This window comes from Myotis yumanensis, unplaced genomic scaffold (genome assembly GCF_028538775.1).
Source record: "Myotis yumanensis isolate MYYU_CA2020_CCGP unplaced genomic scaffold, mMyoYum1.0.hap1 SCAF_21, whole genome shotgun sequence".
Classification (NCBI taxonomy): domain Eukaryota; kingdom Metazoa; phylum Chordata; class Mammalia; order Chiroptera; family Vespertilionidae; genus Myotis; species Myotis yumanensis.
The window spans coordinates 15,805,877-15,826,466 of NW_027223772.1; the positions used below are offsets into that span (position 1 = coordinate 15,805,877).

The 20,590-nt window shown below is 47.9% G+C and overlaps 1 protein-coding gene across 4 annotated transcripts in view; it reads right to left on the reverse strand.

Annotated features, from left to right (window-relative positions):
• Positions 1 to 20,590, reverse strand: part of SPTLC1 (serine palmitoyltransferase long chain base subunit 1) — a 104,137-nt gene that overhangs the window by 71,156 nt on the left and 12,391 nt on the right. For 3 of the 4 annotated variants that reach the window (XM_070400903.1, XM_070400905.1, XM_070400906.1), the window contains exons 4-5: positions 13,556 to 13,649; positions 11,331 to 11,403 (exon numbers count right to left, since the gene is read on the reverse strand). In XM_070400903.1, the coding sequence (XP_070257004.1) occupies positions 11,331 to 11,403; positions 13,556 to 13,649 (167 nt within the window). Of the gene's footprint in view, positions 1 to 11,330; positions 11,404 to 13,555; positions 13,650 to 20,590 lie in introns of those variants that run through there. The other variant, XM_070400904.1, reaches the window with a different exon arrangement.

The following is a 20,590-nucleotide window of genomic DNA, read 5'->3' on the forward strand; positions in this document are numbered from 1 at the left end:
AATAATTCAATCAAGAAAATTAAAAAACCATTCCTCTAAAACCCCAATAAAGTCCCATGCTTGGACGCACACAGCATCCTGTTATGCAAAGTAAATTTCAGGTGAGCCAAATGGCAAGATGACTGGGCCATTCTAACAATATATTTCCAAGGCTTTGGGAAAACTGGTCTTGAAGATTTGAAACATTTGTTTTTCATGACTTGATTTAGCAATAAATATCTGTCATCTCAGAAGAACTCCCAACAGGGGTCAAGGCCACCCATGCAAATAGAATTCTAGAGAAAGAGAGGCTTTTAGGAAAGCAACTTCTTTACCTCAGTAGGCAGGTCACAGAAAGAAAGTCTTATTGATCAGATTACAACTAACAACCCCATAAAAATGCCTTTCCTTGTTTTTTAATAGTTAATCAAGGAAATCATTCCCAATGAATCAGAACCAAGCAAACAACGCACGTTTGCAGTAGGTTAGAGCAAAGAGAGAGACTGCTCGGAGCCCATTTAAGCCGTTGATCCTGCCATGAAGACCAGGAGTTAGCAATGCTCAAGATGGCAGAGAAGGCAAACCTCCTCCCACGACCACATCAAAATTACCACTCAACTGCAGAACAATCCTCACTGAGAACCTCCTGAAGATGAGCTGAACAGAACCTGTAACTAAGGATGTACAGAGAAGCTACGGTGAGGCGGGAAGGAGGGCCTTGATGCAGAAGGGGCTGGTCTCATACCCGTGTGTGGAGGTTAAAAATGGGAAGTGATATCTAGGCTGTGGAGGTTCCCCTGAAGAGTGAGGGGTCCCAGACCCACACCAGGCTCCCTAGCCCAGGGTTCCAGTGCCAGTAAGAGAAGTCCCCATCACTTGTGGCTGTGAAAACCAGCAAAGACTGTGACTGAGACGCAGGGATGCTGGAGTCCCAGCCACCCCTCATAAAGAGCCCACCATGGACTTTGACGCTCACTCTGAGCTGCAGCTCAAAAAGCACCGTGGTGGTTTGCTTTCTTCCAAACACAAGTGCTGGCAGAGGCCACTAGTCCTTTGTTGAGTCCCCCCCGCCCCCTACCTGGCAGGCAGGCGCCTTTTCTGAGTCCCCATCAACCTGGCGAACTGTAATTGCCTATTTTCCTGCCCCATCAAATTTGCTGTCCACCAAAGCCACTTCTAGCAGCCTTTCCATACAAACAGCCAGTCTTGGCTCATGCTGTGGACTTTCACAAAATCTCTCAAAGGTTCACAAACCAAACAAGCAGCAGCTGGCCTCGGCATGACCATACCTCTTCCTAAGCAGCCCTAAGTCTGGCACTAGCTGCAGCCAGCCTCATTTTGAAGCTTCATTAATTCCAGGTGCCTCCAAGCCCAGCACAAGTGGCAACCATCTGTAGATCACTCTGTAGCTCCTATCATGTGGCCCTGGAGAAGGCAGAGGCAGTGGCTGACCTTGGCCTACACCAGAGTGCCTCCCAAGAGGCTCCAGAACCAACACACCTGGTGGCCAGCAACAGACCACAGCAAAGCACCACCCAACCACCTCTACAAACGAGAGACTAAAAGGATGGACTTGGCAGGCACTAGAGCCCCACTAACGGGAATCCTGCTGCATAGGGTCAGCTCCTGCACAAGTCCTCCAGTGTAGTCACAGCCAACCAGCCTGAGGGCCAATCCCTCCAACTGATGTGCCAACAGCAATCAAGGCTCAACTACAACAGGAGGCACCCACACAAGGGACAGTCCTGGAGCAACCAGCTCAGGTTGCTGTGGGGAAGCACGGGACTTGGTTGGAAGGTCTGTAAGGAGGATTCTCTGAAAAGTCGGGGGCCTCTGAGAGGGCCTTGCCGAAGGCGGCAGCCCCTACCTTGACTTTTCCAAACAAGTTCAATCCCCCGGGGTGTTTTGCTAGAATCTCTGTTTAGTCTTTAAAGACACGACCTTGTAGAAGCACATACTTTCTCAAGGATACCTACCCTGCTGATTGTAACTAGGAGTTAATTTTAGTTCAAACTGTTAGGACAATAAAAGCCAAAGTAGGCAGGCGAACAGGGGATAGCCAAGTAGTGCCTTAGCCCCTCTTTCACTGAAACGTGTGTTAGGGTAATCATTCATCCGTCGCTCAGGGTCTGCTGGTCAGCCCCAGCAGGTTACCAGGAAGGTGGAACCACCAGGCCCCATAGGACACCTACTACATAAGACCACTACCAAAACCAGGAGATGTAGACACAAACAGGGAGGCAGCCAAACTGAGAAGAAACATGCCCCAAATGAAAGAACAAAATAAAATTCCAGAACTAAACAAAATGGAGACAGACAATCTATCAGATACAGAGTTCAAAACACTGGTTATAAAGATGCTCAATGATTTCAGTGAGAACTTTAACAAAAAGATTGGAACTATAAAAATAGAGATAGAAAACATAAAGAACCAGTCAGAAATGAAGAATACATTGGAGAATGTCAACAGTAGATTAGATAAAACAGAGGATTGAATCAGTGATTTGGAATATAAGGAAGCATACATAAAAATACCCAATCAGAATAGCAAAAAGAAAAAGGAATTTTAAAAAAAGGAAAAAATAGCTTAAGGGCCCTTTGGGACAACATCAAGGGTACCAACATTCACCTCACAGGGGTGCCAAAAGGAGAAGAAACAACAGATTAAAAACCAATTTGAGGAAATAATGATGGAAAACTTCCCTAAACTGTTGAAGGAAATAGACATACAAATCCAGTAAGTACAGAGTTCCAAACAAGATGAACCAAGAGAGGCCCACACTAAGACATATCATAATTACAATGCCAAAGAGAGAATCTTAAAAGCAGCAAGAGAAAAGCAGCTAGTTACCTACAAAGGAAGATCCCATAAGACTGCCAGCTGATTTCTCAACAGAAACTTTGCAGGCCAGAAGGGTTGGCAGAAAATATTCACAGTGATGAAAGCAAGGACCTACAATCAAATTTACTTTACCCAGCAAGGCTATCATTTAGAATAGAAGGTCAGATAAAGAGACAACAACAAAAAGCTAACGGAGTTCATCACCACAAACCAGTATTATATGAAATGTTGAAGAGACAAGGATGAGGAGGAGGAGGAGGAGAAAGAGGAGATGAAAACAAAGCTAAAAAATAAAATGGCAATAACCTCATACCCATCAATAATTACTTGAAATGTAAATGGATTAAATGCGCCAATTAAAAGACATAAGGTGCCGCCAAAACCGGTTTGGCTCAGTGGATAGAGCGTCGGCCTTCGGACTGAAGGGTCCCGGGTTCGATTCCGGTCAAGGGCATGTACCTGGGTTGCGGGCACATCCCCAGTAGGAGATGTGCAGGAGGCAGCTGGTCAATGTTTCTCTCTCATTGATGTTTCTAGCTCTCTATCTCTCTCCCTTCCTCTCTGTGAAAAATCAATAAAATATATTTAAAAAATAAAAAAAAATAAAAATAAATAAATAAAAGACATAAGGTGTGCCCCAGCTGGTTTGGCTCAGTGGATAGAGCGTTGGCCTGCAAACTGAAGGGTCCTGGGTTCGATTCCAGTCAAGGGCACATGCCAGGATTGCGGGCTAAATCCCCAGTAGGGGATGTGAAGGAGGCAGCCGATTAATAATTCTCTCTCATCCCTGATGTTTCCAATGTCTCCCTCTCCCGTCCTCTCTGAAATATATGTGTGTGTGTGTGTGTATGTGTGTGTGTGTATATATGTATATGTAAGTATATATACCTGTGTGTGTGTGTTTATGTGTGTGTATATATATATATATATATATATATATAAAGACATACTACTAAGGTGGCTGTATGGATAAAGGAATAAGACCCTTACAAATGCTGTCTATAAGAGACCCACTTTAGATTGAAAGAGACATACAGGTTGAATGTAAAGGGTTGAAAAAAGGTATTTCATGCAAATGGAAATGTGAAAGAAAAGCTGGAGTATCAATATTTTTATCACATGAAATAGACCTTAAAACCAAAGCTATAACAAGAGTCAGAGAAGAACTCAGCAATTCCTCTTCTGAGGAATTTATTCAAAGAAACCCAAAACACTAATTAAAAAAAGACATATGCATCTATATGTTTACTGCAGTATTATTTACAATTACAGGCCCAGTGCAAAGATTTATGCACCGGTGGGGGTCCCTCAGCCTGGACTGCGCCCTCTCACAATCCAGGACACCTCAGGGAATGTTGGACTGCTGGTTTCAGCCAGATCCCTGCAAGCCAGGCTGAGAGATCCCACTGGTACATGAATTCGTGCACTGAGCCTCTAGTATGCATGTAAGATCTTTGGTTAGTCTCTTCCCGCCCTCCCCCCTTCCTTCTGAGATTCATCAGTCTGTTCCACATTCCCATGTCTGTGCATTGAGCGTCTTCCCCCTGGTGGACAGTGCACGTAATAGCTACCAGTCAAACGGACAAACAGTTGCTTAGGCTTTTAGACGTATAGATAGCCAAGATACACAAAAAAAACCCTAAGTGTTCATCAATAATCAAGTGGCTAGAAAACCAAGACAACATATGGAAGATTAACAAGGATAAAAAAAAAAGGCTAAAGAAGATGTCACGTGTGAATCTTGCCATTTGCAACAACGTGGATAGACTTAGAAATGTTATGCTAAGTGAAATAAGTCAGGCAGAGAAAGGCAAATACCATATAATTTCACTTATACATGAAATCTATATCTAATCTAATAAAGGAGAAACATGCAAATTGACCATACCTCCGCTACACCCACAAGCCATGCTCACAAGCCACACCCACCAGCCAATCAGGAGCAAATATGCAAATTAACCCAACTAAGGTGGCGGCGGCCACAGAGCTGGAGTGAGCAGGAGGCTTGGGTTGCTCCCGGCAATGGAGGAAGCCAAGCTTCCCGCCTGCCCTGCCTGCCCAGAGCTCCGCTCAAGGCTACAAAGTTTCAATTATAGGAGATAAATAAATCCCAGATACCTGCTTCCAGCCCGCGGCTGTGGCCAGCCTGAAAATGGCCCTCAGCCCCTCCCCCAGGCTGGCCAAGCACCCCAGCGGGACCCTCCCACCTGAAGGGGGTGTGGGCAGCCTGAAAACAGCCCTCAGCACCTCACCCAGGCTGGCCACACCCCCATGGGGCGAGGGTCCCTGCTGGGGGGCTTGGCCAGCCTGCAAACAGGGATCAGCCCCTCACCCAGGCTGGTCAGGCACCCCAGCAGGACCCCCACCCTGATCCGGGACACCCTTCAGGGCAAACCAGCTGACCCCCACTCGTGAACCAAGCCTCGATCCTATATAATAAAAGGGTAATATGCAAATTGACCCTAACAGCAGAACGACTGGGAATGACTGGTCACTATGACACACACTGACCACCAGGGGACACACTGCCCCCTGGTGGTCAGTGCAATCCCACAGGGGAAGCTCTGCTCAGCCACAAGCCAGGCTGATGGCTGCCAGCACAGCGGTTATGGCGGGAGCCTCTCCCGCCTCCTCAGCAGTGATAAGGATGTCCGACTGCAACTTAGGCCTGCTCCCGCTGGCAAGTGGACATCTTCCGAGGGCTCTGGGGCTGCCAGAGGGATGCCTGACTGCCAGCTTAGGCCCGTTCCCCCGGGGAGCGGGCCTAAGCCAGCATGTGGACATCCCCCGAGGGGTCCCAGACTGCGAGAGGGCACAGGCGGGGCTGAGGGACCCCCCCCGAGTGCACAAATTTTTGTGCACCGGGCATCTAGTCTACACTAATAAAAGAGAAACATGCAAATTGGTGTCAATCTGCTACGCCCACCAGCCAATCAGAGCAACTATGCAAATTAACCCAACAAAGATGGTGGTTAATTTGCATACGCAGGCGCGGAGCGAAGACTGAAGGCTCTGGCCGGAGTGAAGACTGAAGACTGAAGAGGCTTGGCTTCTCAGCTGCAGCCAAGCCTTGCTGCGGCTGGACGAAAGGCCTGGGTCCCGGATGCCGGAGGAAAACCGGTGCCAGCAGCCAGGGGAAGGAAGGCCTATTGCGAGAAACTTTGTGCAACGGGCTTCTAGTATAGCTATAATAATAAAAGCATAATATGCAAATCAACCAAACAACTGAACAGCAGAAGGACAGTCCAGATGACCTTCTGGACAACCACACTATGACACACACTAGAGCCAGGCCAGCCAAGGTGGGTGCGATGCCATTGGTTGGGGGGCCCAGCCATTGCCCCATGATCACCCTGCAGAGGGAGGCCCAGGACATCCTATGCGGGGCAATCGATGGGGGGGCTCTGCGATCAATAGCCCCGCAGAGGTAGGCCCAGGCCAGCCAAGCGATCGCACCCCATGCCTGTCACCTGCAGAAGGAGGTGACCGGTGGTGGTGGAGGGGAGGGCAGCGCTGCACAGATGGCAACCAGCGGCAGCAGCAGGAAAAGGAAAGCCCCAATAGGTCCTGATTGCCGGCCGGGCCTAGGGACCCTACCTGAGGGGTCCCAGATTGCGAGAGGGCGCAAGCCGGGCTGAGGGGTACACACCCCCCATGCATGAATTTCATGCACTGGGCCTCTAGTCTATAATAATAAAAGCGTAATATGCTAATTAGACCAGACACCCTTCTGGATGTCCTTCCGGGACGAAGCCCAGGCTGCAGCCACCACAGCTGCGAGGAAAAATCAAGGCATCCACAGCTGCAAAGGCCTACTCTTGCACGAATTTCATGCATTGGGTCTCTAGTATCTATACTAACAATAGAGGAATATGCAAATTGTCCGGGATGCTGTCATTTAATGACCTTTCAGCAGGCTGCATGTGCAGCAGACTCAGGTGGGTGGGGACTTGCAGCAGCGGGGACGGGGGGCAGGGGAGGTGGGCTGGTTGCTATGATGTGCAATGACCACCAGGGGGCAGATGCTCAATGCAGGAGCTGCCCCCTGGTGGTCAGTGCACTCCCACAGAGGGAGCGCCGCTCAGCCAGAAGTCAGGCTCACGGCTGGCGAAAGGAGCAGCAGTGGCGAGAGCCTCTCCTGCCTCTGAGGCAGCGCTATGGAACCCCCCCATCCCCAGTGCACGAATGTCATGCACTGGGCCTCTAGTGTGTGTATCTACACTAATAAAAGACAAAAATGTAAATTGACCACACCTTCGCTACGTCTTAAGCCACACCCACCAGCCAATCAGAGCAACTATATGCAAATTAACCCAACCAAGATGGCAGCTGGCAGCCACGGAGCTGGAGCAAGCAGGAGGCTTGGTTGCCCAGTGATGGAGGAAGTCAAGCTTCCCACCTGCCGCGGCCGGCTCTGAGCTCCACTCAAGGCAACAAAGTTTCAATTATAGAAGCTAAATAAACCCCAGATACCTGCTTTCAGCCAGCCGTGGCCACAGAGCTGGAGCGAGCAGGAGGCTGGGTTGCCCCTGGCGATGGAGGAAGCCAAGCTTCCTGCCTGCCCTGGCCAGCTGTGAGCTCCACTCAAGGCTACAAAGTTTCAATTATAGAAGGTAAATAAATCCCAGAATAAAAAAAAAAGAAAAAAAAGAGAGGCTGGGAGCTTCTGTCGCCGGGGGGCTTGGCCAGCCTGAAAACGGCCCTCAGCCCCTCACCCAGACTGGCCAGGCACCCCAGTGGGGACCCCCCAACCTAAAGGGGGTGTGGCCAGCCTGTAAACAGCCATAAGCCCCTCACCTAGGCTGGCCAAATCTCCATGGGGTGAGGTTCTCCACTGGGGAGGGCTTGACCAGCCTGCAAACAGCCATCAGCCCCTCACCCAGGCTGGCCAGGAACCCCAGTGGGGACCCCCACCCTGAAGGGGGTGTGACCAGCTGCAAACAGTCATCAGCCCCTCACCCAGGCTGGCCAGGCACTCCTATATAATAAAAGGGTAATATGCAAATTGACCCTAACTGACTCACTACACCCTAAGCCACGCCCACCAGCCAATCAGAGTGACTATATGCAAATTAACCCAACCAAGATGGCGGTGGGCAGCCACGAAGCTGGAGCAAGCAGGAGGCTTGGTTGCCCGGGCGATGGAGGTAGCCAAGTCAGTAATCCCAGCAGAACGACTGGGAATGACTGGTCACTACGACACACACTGACCACTAGGGGGCATATGCTCAATGCAGGAGCTGCCCCCTTGTGGTCAGTGTGCTCCTACAGGAGGAGCTCTGCTCAGCCACAAACCAGGCTGATGGCTGCCAGTACAGCGGTGGTGGTGGGAGCCTCTCCCGCCTCCTCAGCAGCACTAAGGATGTCCAACTGCAGCTTAGGCCTGCTCCCCGCTGGCAAGTGGACATCCCCCGAGGGCTCCCGGGCTGCGAGAGGGCACAGGCCGGGCTGAAGGACCCCCCCGAGTGCACAAATTTTTGTTCACCATGCCTGTAGTATATATATAAAAGCCTAAGCAACTGTTCCAACTGGTCGACCAAATGACCAGTCACTATGACACACACTGACCACCAGGTGGAAGACGCTCAATGAAGGAGTTGCCCCCTGTTGGTCAGTGCGCTCCCACAGCCAACCTCCTGCGGCTGGCCAACCTCTTGTGGTCCCTCCCCGATTGCCAGCCAGGCCAATGGATCCCACCCATGCACGAATTCATGCACTGGGCCTCTAATTTTCAAAATAAAAGAGCAAACAAAACAGAAACAAACTCATAGATACAGAGAATAAACTGATGCTTGCCAGAAGGCAGGGGGGTTGAGGAGATGGGTAAAAATGGTGAAAGGATTAAGAAGTACAAATTGGCAGTTATAAAATTAGTCAAAAGGATATAAAATATAGCATAAGGAATATAGTCATAATATTATAGTAAAAAAGTGCCCCGGTGCACAGATCCGTGCACACTGAAAAGAAATAAATTAGAAGGTGGTCGGCAGAGCAGGACTGGGCGAGCGGACTGGACACGCCCTGGAGCCAACGTCCTGCGGTACCCCCAAGCCGGCCACACCTGGGGTGGCGCCATGGCTTGAAGGGCATCTGTGGAGTGAGCAGGGTCCCTCAGGCAGGTGGGGTCCCTCAGCCTGGCCTGCGGGGATCAGGCCGAAATCTGCTCTCCGACATCCCCCGGGGGATCCCGGAGTGGGAGGGGGCACTCTGCAAAGTTGCTGTCGTACAGTGTGTGAAACGCAAATGCAAGTGTGCAGTAAACCAGATTCAGGGCCGACAGTGCCCCAGCAACAACATAACCCACAGGCAAAGGTGGAATCGCGCGGCCCCACAAGGAACCGGGCTCCCTCTTCTCTGGTTTCGGGGTGCATAACCCGAGAACTGCCGCTGCCAAGTCACTGCAGCTCAGCAGCTCCTGCGTTGAGTGTCTGTCCCCTGGTGGTCAGTGCACATCATAGCTACCGGTTGGATGGACACTAAGCATATTAGCCTTTTATATATACAGATGGCCTGTTGCTGGGAGGAGGAAGCCGGCCGTTGCTATGTGACGTCATTACCTGGCACCCACAGCCACCGTTTCTGGGCTGGACTGGGCTGTGGGCCACATTTTGCACCATGGGGTCCCGGCAGCATCAGCTGCAATTTGGTGGGCTGTGGCTCCAGGTTGGTGGCAGGGCCTGTGTCCCAGATGGGGGAAAGCCAAGTGTTGTTTTGTGGGCTCCAGGTCCGCAGTGCCATTTCTTTGTAAATGGCCGAGCACCTTACAGCAGCTCCTACATTGAGCGTCTGCCCCCTGGCGATCAGTGTATGTCATAGCAACCGGTCAGATGGCATATTAGCCTATTACAGTGATGGCGAACCTTTTGAGCTCGGCGTGTCAGTATTTTGAAAAACCCTAACTTAACTCTGGTGCCGTGTCACATATAGAAATTTTTTGATATTTGCAACCATAGTAAAACAAAGACTTATATTTTTGATATTTATTTTATATATTTAAATGCCATTTAACACAAAAAAATCAACCAAAAAAATGAGTTCGCATGTCACCTCTGACACACATGTCATAGGTTCGCCATCACTGGCCTATTATATATATAGATATGCATGGAATCAGATAAGTACTAAACTTATGGGGGTGATCACTTTGTAAGTTATACAAACCTATGTTGTACACCTGGAACTAATATAACTAACTGTATGTCAATAATTGAAAAATTAAAAAAATTATTTAAGAAAGAATTATTAAATTAGGGGGAAAAAAGACTAGGAGTCAGCATACTTGGTTTCCAGTTTTAGGGCAGAAGTTAATGACCTGTGTGACTGTGAGGAAGTCACTTAACCTCTCTGGGCTTTCTATTTGTCTTATGAATAGTTGGAATCCTGGAGTATATGACTTTTAAAACCTTTCCAGCTGTAGGATTCTTGGACACTAACTCCTGTCACCTGTTTCCAATATAAATAATTTAACTGCTAAACTTGCTAAGGAATAAAGAAAAGTGCTCTCTTAAATAAAAGTATCATAACTGTTAAAGAACACACCCACACACAGAAAAATGGAAATAAGGACAGAAGATGGAGGAGCCTTCCCTGGCTTTATTTTCCCCACACTCTGACATTTTGTAAGCCAGAATGTTATTTCCAGGAATATACTCATTTGAACAATTATTTAGCATTTTCAAAGCTTTCAGAAGAACAATATACATGTAATAAACACAACCTGAAAATGCCAGGGTGTCTTTAACAAATCTGTTAGGGAAGTTCATAGTGTTTGAAATCACACACTCATCCTAACATTTACTTAGCCTGTCCCAGGGTCACCCACACACAGGGAAATCAATGATCCTTCAACTTCATTCCAGAAAGAAAGGAGCTACACAGCCTATCGCCTCACAGTCTGTTCTTGCCTTTCTCCCCGGCACGTGGTGGTTCTCCAGCTAGAGCTTATTTCCCTGCCCCCTTTGCAGGAAGGCATGACCCGGGGTATGGTCTCACCAATGCAATGTGGCAGAGTGATGTGCGGGGTCACCTGCCTGCCTAAAAGTGTATTGCTGCCCTGCACGCCTGCTCCCCAAACTTGCCACCTGGCTGCAGCCATGCAGACAAGGATGGTGCCCTCCACACTGGAGCAGAGACAGGGAAGATCCCGATTCCTGCACAATTATGAAGAGCAGAGCCACCCACACAGGACCCTTCCTCTTACAATTGTCATGCACCACAGAAATGAACTGTTTCCTAACACCGCTGCCTTGGGGGGGAGGGGGGGCACATGAAACAGCAGCTCAGGCTTTGACCTAAGAACTACACACCTAAGGTAACTATGGCTCTTCTCCACAAGTGACATTCAACTCTAACCAATGGTTCCAAACAACAATGTTCTAGAAAATAAGGTAAGAAATAGCACGCACAGGCTTAACACCATAACTAACTAAGGATGCCTTTTCCAAGGAGTTCTGAAATAAAATGGAACCTTATTCCATCAGAATGTAGTCTGAAAAATACTGAAACATACCAAATGTGCCGTAAAATCCTCTAGGTCCGCAAGTCCCCACACCATACTTCTTTAGAGATGCCAAAGCTGCTGCCTTTGTGGGAGGAAAGAAACAGTTCAAAACTGGCATTTCCTAGTCTTTAACCCATAACTCCTCCCTTCCTCCCCCTTTTCCTTCCTTTCTTGAACTATGACATCCTAACAATAGGATACAAAGAAAAGCAGACATAAAGATTTAAGGATAGCCATAGCTGGTTTGGCTCAGTGGATAGAGCGTCAGCCGATGGACTGAAGGGTCACGGGTTCGATTCCAGTCAAGGGCACATGCTAGGTTGCAGGCTTGAACCCCAGTAGGGGGTGTGCAGGAGGCAGTTGATCAATGATTCTCTTTCATCATGGATGTTTCTCTCTCTCTCTCCCTCTCAGAAATCAATCTTATCTAATAAAAGAGAAACATGCAAATTGACCGTACCTCTGCTACACCCACAAGCCATGCCCACCAGCCAATCAGGAGTGAGTATGCAAATAAACCCAACCAAGATGGCGGTGGCCAAGGAGTTGGAGCAAACAGGAGGCTTGGTTTGCCCCTGGCAATGAAGGAAACCAAGCTTTACGACTGCCCTGGCTGGCTATGGGCTCCGCTCAAGGCTACAAAGTTTCAATTATAGAAGATAAATAAATCCCAGATACCTGCTTCCAACTGCTGTGGCCTCCGCTCAAGGAGGATCTGGGAACCTAGATTGCCAGAGGCCGTGGCCAGCCTGCAAACAGCCATCAGCCCCTCACCCAGGCTGGCCAGGCACCCCAGCAGGGACCCCCCACCCTGAAGGGGGTGTGGCCAACCTGAAAACAGCCCTCAGGTCCTCACACAGGCTGGCCAGGTACCCCAGTGGGGACCTCCACCCTGAAGGGGGTGTGGCCAGCCTACAAACAGCCCTCAGCCTCTCACCCAGGCTGGCCACACCCTCAGGGGGTGAGGGTCCCCGCTGGGGGGCTTGGCCAGCCTGCAAACAGCCATCAGCCCCTCACCCAGGCTGGCCAGTCACCCCAGCAGGGACCCCCACCCTGAAGGGGGTGTGGCCAGCTTGAAAACAGCCCTCAGCCCCTCACTCAGGCTGGCCAACCCCACCAGCAGGGACCCTCACCCCATGGGGGCGTGGCCAGCCTGCAAACCACCACAGGCCCCTTGTCCAGGCCTCCCCACGCCCCAAGGGGACCCCCACCCTGATCCGGGACACCCTTCAGGGCAAACCAGCCGGCCCCCATCTGTGCACCAAGCCTACTAATAAAAGGGTAATATGCTAATTAGACTTCCGGACGTTCTTCTGGACAAAGCCATGGTGGCGGGGCCGAGGTAGAGGCGGTTAGAGGCCAAGAGGTGAGGGCAGTTGTGGGTGATCAGGCTGGTTGGGGGCAGGGCCGTTGGGGGTAAGCAGACCAGCAGGGGGGCCAGTTGGGGGCAAGCAGGCCATCAGTGGGGTTCAGTTGCAGGTGATCAGGACAGTGGGGGGTGGGGGGGTCAGTTTGGAGTGAGCAGGCCAGCAGGGGGGAAGTTGGGGGCAAGCAGACCAGTGGGATAGGAAGGTGGGGGCAAGCAGGCTGGCGGCGGGGGGCAGTTGGGGGTGAGCAGGCCGGCAGGCAGAGTGGTTAGAGTCAATCAGGCAGGCAGGCAGGCTGGTGAGCGGTTAGGAGCCAGCAGTCCCGGATTGCGAGAGGGATGTCTGACTGCTGGTTTAGGACCAATCCCTGTAAACCAGCAGTAGGACATCCTTCGAGGGGTCCCAGATTGGAGAGGGTGCAGGCCGGGCTGAGGAACACCCCCTCCCCCGTGCACGAATTTCATGCACCAGGCCACTCGTAAAAATATATATTTTTAAAAAGATTTAAGGATATAACTTAAAACAGACATGTTCTATTAACTCAAATATCAAATCCTGGTTAATTTGATGCATTTATACTTTTTGGCATGTGTGGACAGCAAAAATATTTACTGGCTGACAATACCAACAGGAACTGGAGCAATTTTCTAAACACATCTCCAACCATCACCAGGTCTGGCTCGGACAACACTAAGCCACAACAGACTCTCCTGCCTCCCTCTCTGGAAATCCAGGTCACAGCTCTTCCAGAAAAGAGAAATGGCAGACACTTAGCCCTTTCTGACGCTCTGTATTGATCTTTGATTTTATGTCCAGTTTCTTAAGTCAGTCATGCTATCTTTTCACTTCAATATGGGTGCTACTTACCTTGACTCTAGGGTTATCCAACAATCCAAGAAAATTAAAGGAGGCAAAGTTTATACATTCTTTTCCATTCACCACGATGCTGTGGCTTGGAGGGCTGGGGAAGAGAGATGAGAATAGTTTACTCAGCCAACACGTTACAGCACACATGCTCCCACACTACCCTGGCAGCAGACAGGACACAGTGTTGTTACTCTACACTACTTGTGCACCGGTCTTCCAGCTCTTGTACTGTTTATTTTTAAAAAGTAAAATTAGACAATGGTATATTAAAATCAGATACTTGGCCAGTAATTCTTAATAGGCTACCCTGTATACTTCAGTTAAGAAGCTAGAATTTCAAAATGGATAGATGGCAAATCTTTGTTTTGATTTTACAATTCATTTAAGAAAGAATAGCTAGCCGTGGCCGGTTGCTCAATGGTTAGAGCGTCGGCCTATGGACCGAAGGGTCAAGGGTTCAATTCCAGTCAAGGGAATGTACCTTGGTTGCAGGTTCCCCAGCGCCAGTAGAGGTGCGTGTGGGAGGCAACCAATGGATGTATCTCTTTCACAACGCTATTTCTCTCTCTCTCTCTCTCTCTCTCTCTCTCTCTTTCTCTCTCTCTCTCCCCCCCACCTCCTCCCTCCCTTCCACTCTCTTTCAAAATCAATGGAAAAAATATCCTCAGGTGAGGATTAAAAAAAAAGGAATAGCTAAATAAAGTACCTCAGACTCAACCATTGAGCCACACCAGCTGGTGTGTGTGTGTGTGTGTGTGTGTGTATAAAAGCAGCGGTCACCAACCGGTGGTCCATGAGGCCCAAAAGGTTGGCGACCACTGTATTAAAAACAGAGTGGCCAGCTCCACAGGAGTATGCATCTAAGTGTAACTGGGACAGGACAAGTCCTTTGCTGACAAACACTAGCTGTAGGCCATGCTTCAGAAACACAGGGCCAAGCTACAGGTCACAAGCAATTAACCGGTTGTAAGACCAAATTGAGTCAGTCACAATCAATCTATTTTAACTAAAGGAAACCACAGAATAGAATGGAATGGGACTGTCACAGCAAGGGAAGTGACTGTGCCTGAAACTTGTTTCAGTTACACATCTGCACTGGTCTACATGCTGGGTTGCTCTAGAAAATGCACTACGGCCAGAAAAGACCAAGACACTGCTCTCATTGGTATGTATCAACAGAACTGGTTTTCTATGAGAAAGATAACAAAGATGCTGGGAAACCAGGGAGGAAATGAAAGACAACTTCAAGTAAATTCACAAAAGCAGATAAAAATTTACAATCGTCTGCTCTGTGGCTACTGATGGCTTCAGAAACTTTTGGAGATTACCTGGGCTTGTAAGCCTCAGTTTCTTCATCTGTAAAATGGGGAGAGGACCTTTTTCTCAAGGTAACTGTCATTATAAAAGTGCCTGGTCCACAGAGGTGTTCTCTAAATATTATCTTTCTTCTTCCCTATGGCTTCAAGGCTTCTTCTCTTTTCACCCACTGGGACTGTGAATCCATCATGTTATTTAGTTTGATCCTTCTCAGGGCTTCTTAAAGTTTCCCCAGTCCTCCCTGGTGTGGAGGTTTTGGCACTCACAAAAAGATGAGAAAACAAAACACCTATATAGACAAGCCTGCAGTAATAGTTGCTGCTGTGAAAGTCAAGACCATTCCACAAAAACCGTGACACGGAGAAACCAAACTATCAAGAACGAGCACACCCAAAGCCCCTGAGTACAGGCCAGCTGAAGCACGACACGGGATGTGGGGACCGGTTTTCGTCCAGCACCTGGGACAAGGCAGGAAAACAGCTTCCGGTGAGCACCAGGAGGCTCATACCTGTGCCCCATGCAGGGACCCCACACAGGAATCCTGGAGAGCAAGGCCCTTCAGGGTCGCCTTTCAGAAGTCAGTAAAATCAATCCAGAAAGACAGCTCCACAGTTAAGGCCTCAGAGAATGGGAGGAAGGAAAATAAAACCTTCCCAACCAAAAACACCAGCCTCACTGTTAGGTCACCTGGATGAACGAAGGTTCATAGGTGGCTTAGTGAACTTGGAAACGGAGAAGGGTGCTCTACCCGAGAAAAACAACCATTACAGACTCCATCAACATCAGGTTTGGCGCTGGTGAGAATAGACAACTAGACCAGTGAGTGAATCTGGAACTCAAGAGAGCTGTGTATACATGAGTACCTGGCAAACGATAGCATTTGCCCCACAAATGACTTAGTTACACACAGATATTTCTCTATGGGAAAAAATAAAGTTGTATAATCATGTACAAAGGTGAATTCCAGACATGTCACAAACCAAAAAGGTATTTTGGAAAAGATAATGAAAGAAAACGTAGAAGAATGTTTTTGTGACCTTGGAGTAGGAAATGATCTCTGAAGCAAGTCTCAAAATATGCAAACCATGAAGCCGAAATGGATGAAACTGATCAAGTCAAAATTAACACCAAAGATGAAGTTAACAGGTGTGTAATAAAGAGATTGATTGTATTTCACTGAATCTAAGAGGGCATCAACTGTATTTTATCGGCCATTACAGAAGAAAACACTGCCGATTAGATTACAGGGGTCCTCAAACTTTTTAAACAGGGGGCCAGTTCACTGTCCCTCAGACCGTTGGGAGGGCCGGGCTATAGTAAAAAAAAAAAAAACTATGAACAAATTCCTATGCACACTGCACATATCTTACTTTGAAGTAAAAAAACAAAACGGGAACAAATACAATATTTGTATTTGCATGTGGCCCCACGGGCCGTAGTTTGAGGATCCCTGGATTAGAAGGTCAAGATGTTTCCTTGTCATCTAGAATTTTTTAGACTATATTTAATGAAAAGATCTGTTGGGTACTCTTAGACACAGACTTTGGTTACACTCTTTTGAACTTCTGAAAAGGAAAATACTAGGAATTCAAATTGGTCAGGACATTCCTAACCTCTTTGCCCAAGTTCCGACTGTCTGCTCTCCTCTGCTAAGCCACGGACACTGTGGCCATTCACATTATTCTGCTGTCTGCCACCGAATACCCAGGCAGTGGCTTCGCAGGTGCTCTCCTACCATCTGACAAGTTGGTGTCACTCATTCTTTACGTTTTAATGCTGGAACTTTCCTATGAACTAAACTCCTAGTTTCATCTTTTGCCAATTGAACCATGTTTCTAGAAAGTAAGCTGTTATTACCCAAAGGCAGCAGAAGTCTGACAAAGAGACGCTCAAACCTTAGTTGCAGTAGCCTCTGTTAGTCTACTTGGAGTGGTTTGGCCCTTTCTCCTGCCATCAGCTGATTTACTTACCAGCGCTGCCCATAACTCAACTGAAGTGCTAGCAGTAAACAGTCATGACACAGTCATGTACTAGTTCACTGGTACACAGGCAGTGACAGCCCCCCGCCCCAGGCCCCTTGGCTGACAATGACTTGCAGCAGCTGTATGATTCACCCCCAATTCAGAGATCTTAAAATAGAAGGGGGGAAAAAAAAGGTGCATTTTAGAATCAGTGTAATAAAGTACCACATCAAAAGCTGACCAAAGCCTGGTTGGTGTGGCTCAGTGATTGAGCGTCAACCCACGAACCAAGAGGTCACCAGTTCAATTCCCGGTCAGGATACACGCCTGGGTTGCGGGTTCCATCCCAGTGGAGGGTATGCAGGAGGCAGCCGATCGGTGATGTTTCTCTCTCTCTCCCTCTCCCTTCCTCTCTCTCTCAACAATAAAAACATATTAAAAAAAACCACAACTGACTAAGGATTAGAATGCACATGGCTCTATTAATCAAAGGACACACTGGAGAAAGATGTAAAAAGATATCAGGAGGCATTCATAAAAGGCAAAACCCAGCAGCTGGTAAATACTCAAAGGCTCAAATAATCAGAGAAATGCAAAATAAACCAATGCAACCAACCCAGGCTGTGAGGAAACTGAAGCCCCACAGACTAACGCAGGGGAGCGTCCATGGGCAGATCACGATGGAGGGATCAAACAGGTTTGCAAGGGGACATTAACACAGGGTTTTCTATGGCATCTTTCTCCCCAAGATGGTATTTAGAACTCAGTTACAGCAGTCAGAGGAAATGACAAGAAGGACCCCGGCACCCCACCTCTGTATGCCTTGCTTCCTATTTCCTCAGACCACTCAATGCCAGCAAACGCTGTATTTATTTCATTGCTGGTCTGTCTGTCCCAAGAAAACAAAGTTTTTGATTTATTGCTCTATAAACCAATGTGCTGAGCACATTCCTTAAACATAGTAGGTATTTGTTGAAAAAATAAATGTTGAGCAGAAATCTTGCAAAAAGTCAGAATACAGCTCTAGCCAGTTTGGCTCAGTGGATAGAGCATCAGCCCTCAGACTAAAGGGTCCCGGGTTTGATTCTAGTCAAGGGCATGTACCTTAGTCGCAGGTTCCCCGGCCCTAGTCGGGGTGCGTGCACAAGGCAACCAATCGATGTGTCTCTCTCACATCGATGTTTCTCTCCACCTCTCCCCCTCCCTTCCACTCTCTCTAAAAGTCAGTGGAAAAGTATCCTTGGGTGAGGATTAATAAGAAACAAAACATCAGAATAGTCTAGAACACAAAATTAAAAACATACATTCACAAAACATTAAGAATATGTTTTAAACCAACAACATAAATATAAAATGTATCATTTTAATAACATAGAAATGTGTCACACACAAAATGCTGATAGAAAGCATGATAAAGTATTACAGTGGGTGTCTTAGTGAAGGGGAGAGTGGAGGCAGACACCAGGGACAAAGGACATTGAGAACGAAGCAAACAGGAGCACTGCCTCAGGCCTGTGCTGACAGGAGTGGAACTGAGCCAAGGGGTCACGCCTATGTCTCCACGAAAGGCGTGCCACGGAGAAAAAGAACCAGAAGTAAACCTCTGGAGAATGAGTGAGGAAGGAGACACAATGATGCTCGCAGTGGAGACGTGAGCCCCACAGATGTGTCATTCCCTATCCTACATAAAACCCTAATATGCAAATTGATCGAACAGTGGAACGACCAGTTGCTATGATGTGCACTGACCACCAGGGGGCAGACACTCAGCGTAGAAGCTGCCCCCTGGTAGTCAGTGCGCTCCAACAGGGGGAGTGTCGCTCAGCCAGAAGCCAAGCTCATGGCTGGCCAGCGCAGCGGCAGTGGCGGGAGCCTCTCCCACCTCCACAGCAGCGCTAAAGATCCCTTGGGAGATGTCCAACTGCCAGCAGGTGGACATCCCCCAAGGCGTCCGGGACTGCAAGAGGGCACAGGCTGGGCTGAGGCCACCCCCCTGCCCAGTGCATGAATGTCATGCACTGGGCCTCTAGTGTATGTATAATAAAGTGTTATGAATACATTTTTTATATATACGCCCAGAAGAAACCTAAAACTACTCATGCCAAAACATTTGAAAACACAAGAAATGGACAATGACTAAATGATGGTAAGCAAAACTTAAGGAAACCTGAATAGCTTTACAAACTCATTGAAGACAATGAGATCATGATTAAAAATCTGTGCTCAACAGAACACCGTATGAAACACATTGTTGCTAGGAAAATGGTAAGACTAATATTAATATATCTTTGATACCAAAACTGGACCAGCACAGTAAGGGAAAAGAAGAAACTAAATTCATTTGTCAACATAGACGTGAAAAATCCCAAATATTAGCAAAACAAACCTGCAGTTTACAAAAACCACAGTCATCCTTAAATAGGGTTTATCCTAGGAACGTAACGATTACTTCCTAATAGAAAAACCTATCTGCTCACAAAAATGCCTACAAAAGTCTAAAATATTTGATCTTAGCAAGAGCAGGCATAGGCGATGACAGTAACAAAATGTGGGAAACTAGAGAGCAGGTGGGTAAGTTGTATTTGGTAAAACAGAGAGACCAGAGAGAAAGCTGAGGGTGCGAAAGCTGAGCATGAGTGCACTGACAGGGAAAAGCCTGCAGCAGACATGAGAATGCTCCCCGGCGGGGGCAGAGCTCCCTGGGCGAGGGGGGAACAAGCGGGGGACTCAGGAGCCCAGCCTGGAACCCATGATAAGGAGTCATTTCCTTAGGTCCCTTTCCGGTCCTGCAGGAAGGCAGGAGATTTACTCTGGAAATGCTGAATATAAACTAAAATTCCTAAGGACCAGTGAGGGGACAGTTCACTCTGAAAACAGAAATCAGTATAAATTTACCATAATAAAAATGGGACACTGAGCCCTCTCCGTCCTCCAACTCAGCTCCCAGAGGGCTGGAAGTCAGGCTTATTAAGGGCACCCCCTAAGACCGCCCCACTCCCATCCCAACACACAGGAGTACTCCTCTGCATGAAATTCAAAGTTAAGACATGAAAAGCAGAAAATACTGAATCTGGGATCCCCTCAAATAAATGGACAGGTCCTTGTCTGATTATCCTAAATTGATGCCCACTATCAGTCAGGAAGCCCAGCCCACTGACACAGGGCTTCGAATTAGCATTTCAGTGTCTCAGTCTTAAAAATAGATTTTCATCAGAGTGCCAAGACAATTCAATAGGGAAAGAATAGTCTTTTCAACAAACGGTGCTGGGATAACTGGGTATACACATGTAAAAGAATGGAGATGAATCCCTACCTCACAGCATTATAAAAATTAACTCAAATCACTGACCTAATTTAAGTGCAAAAACTATAAACTCTTAAAAAACGCAAAGGAGTAAATCTTCATAATGTTGGACTAGGCAAAGATTTTTAGATATAACACAAAAGCACAAGCAGCAAGAGTAAAAAGAGATAAACTGGACTTCATTAAAATAAAAAACATTTGTCAGGCCGGTGGGGCCCAGTGGTTGAGCGTTGACCTACGAATCAGGAAGTCATGGTTCGATTCCTGGTCAGGGCACAAGCCTGGGTTGCCGGCTTGATTTCCAGTAGGAGGCATGCAGGAGGCAGCCAATCAATGATTCTCTTTTATCACTGATGTTTCTCTCTCTCTCTCTCTCTCTCTCCCTCTTCCTTCCTCTCTGAAATCAATAAAAATATATCTTAAAAAATTAAAAACATTTGTGCTTCAAAGTAC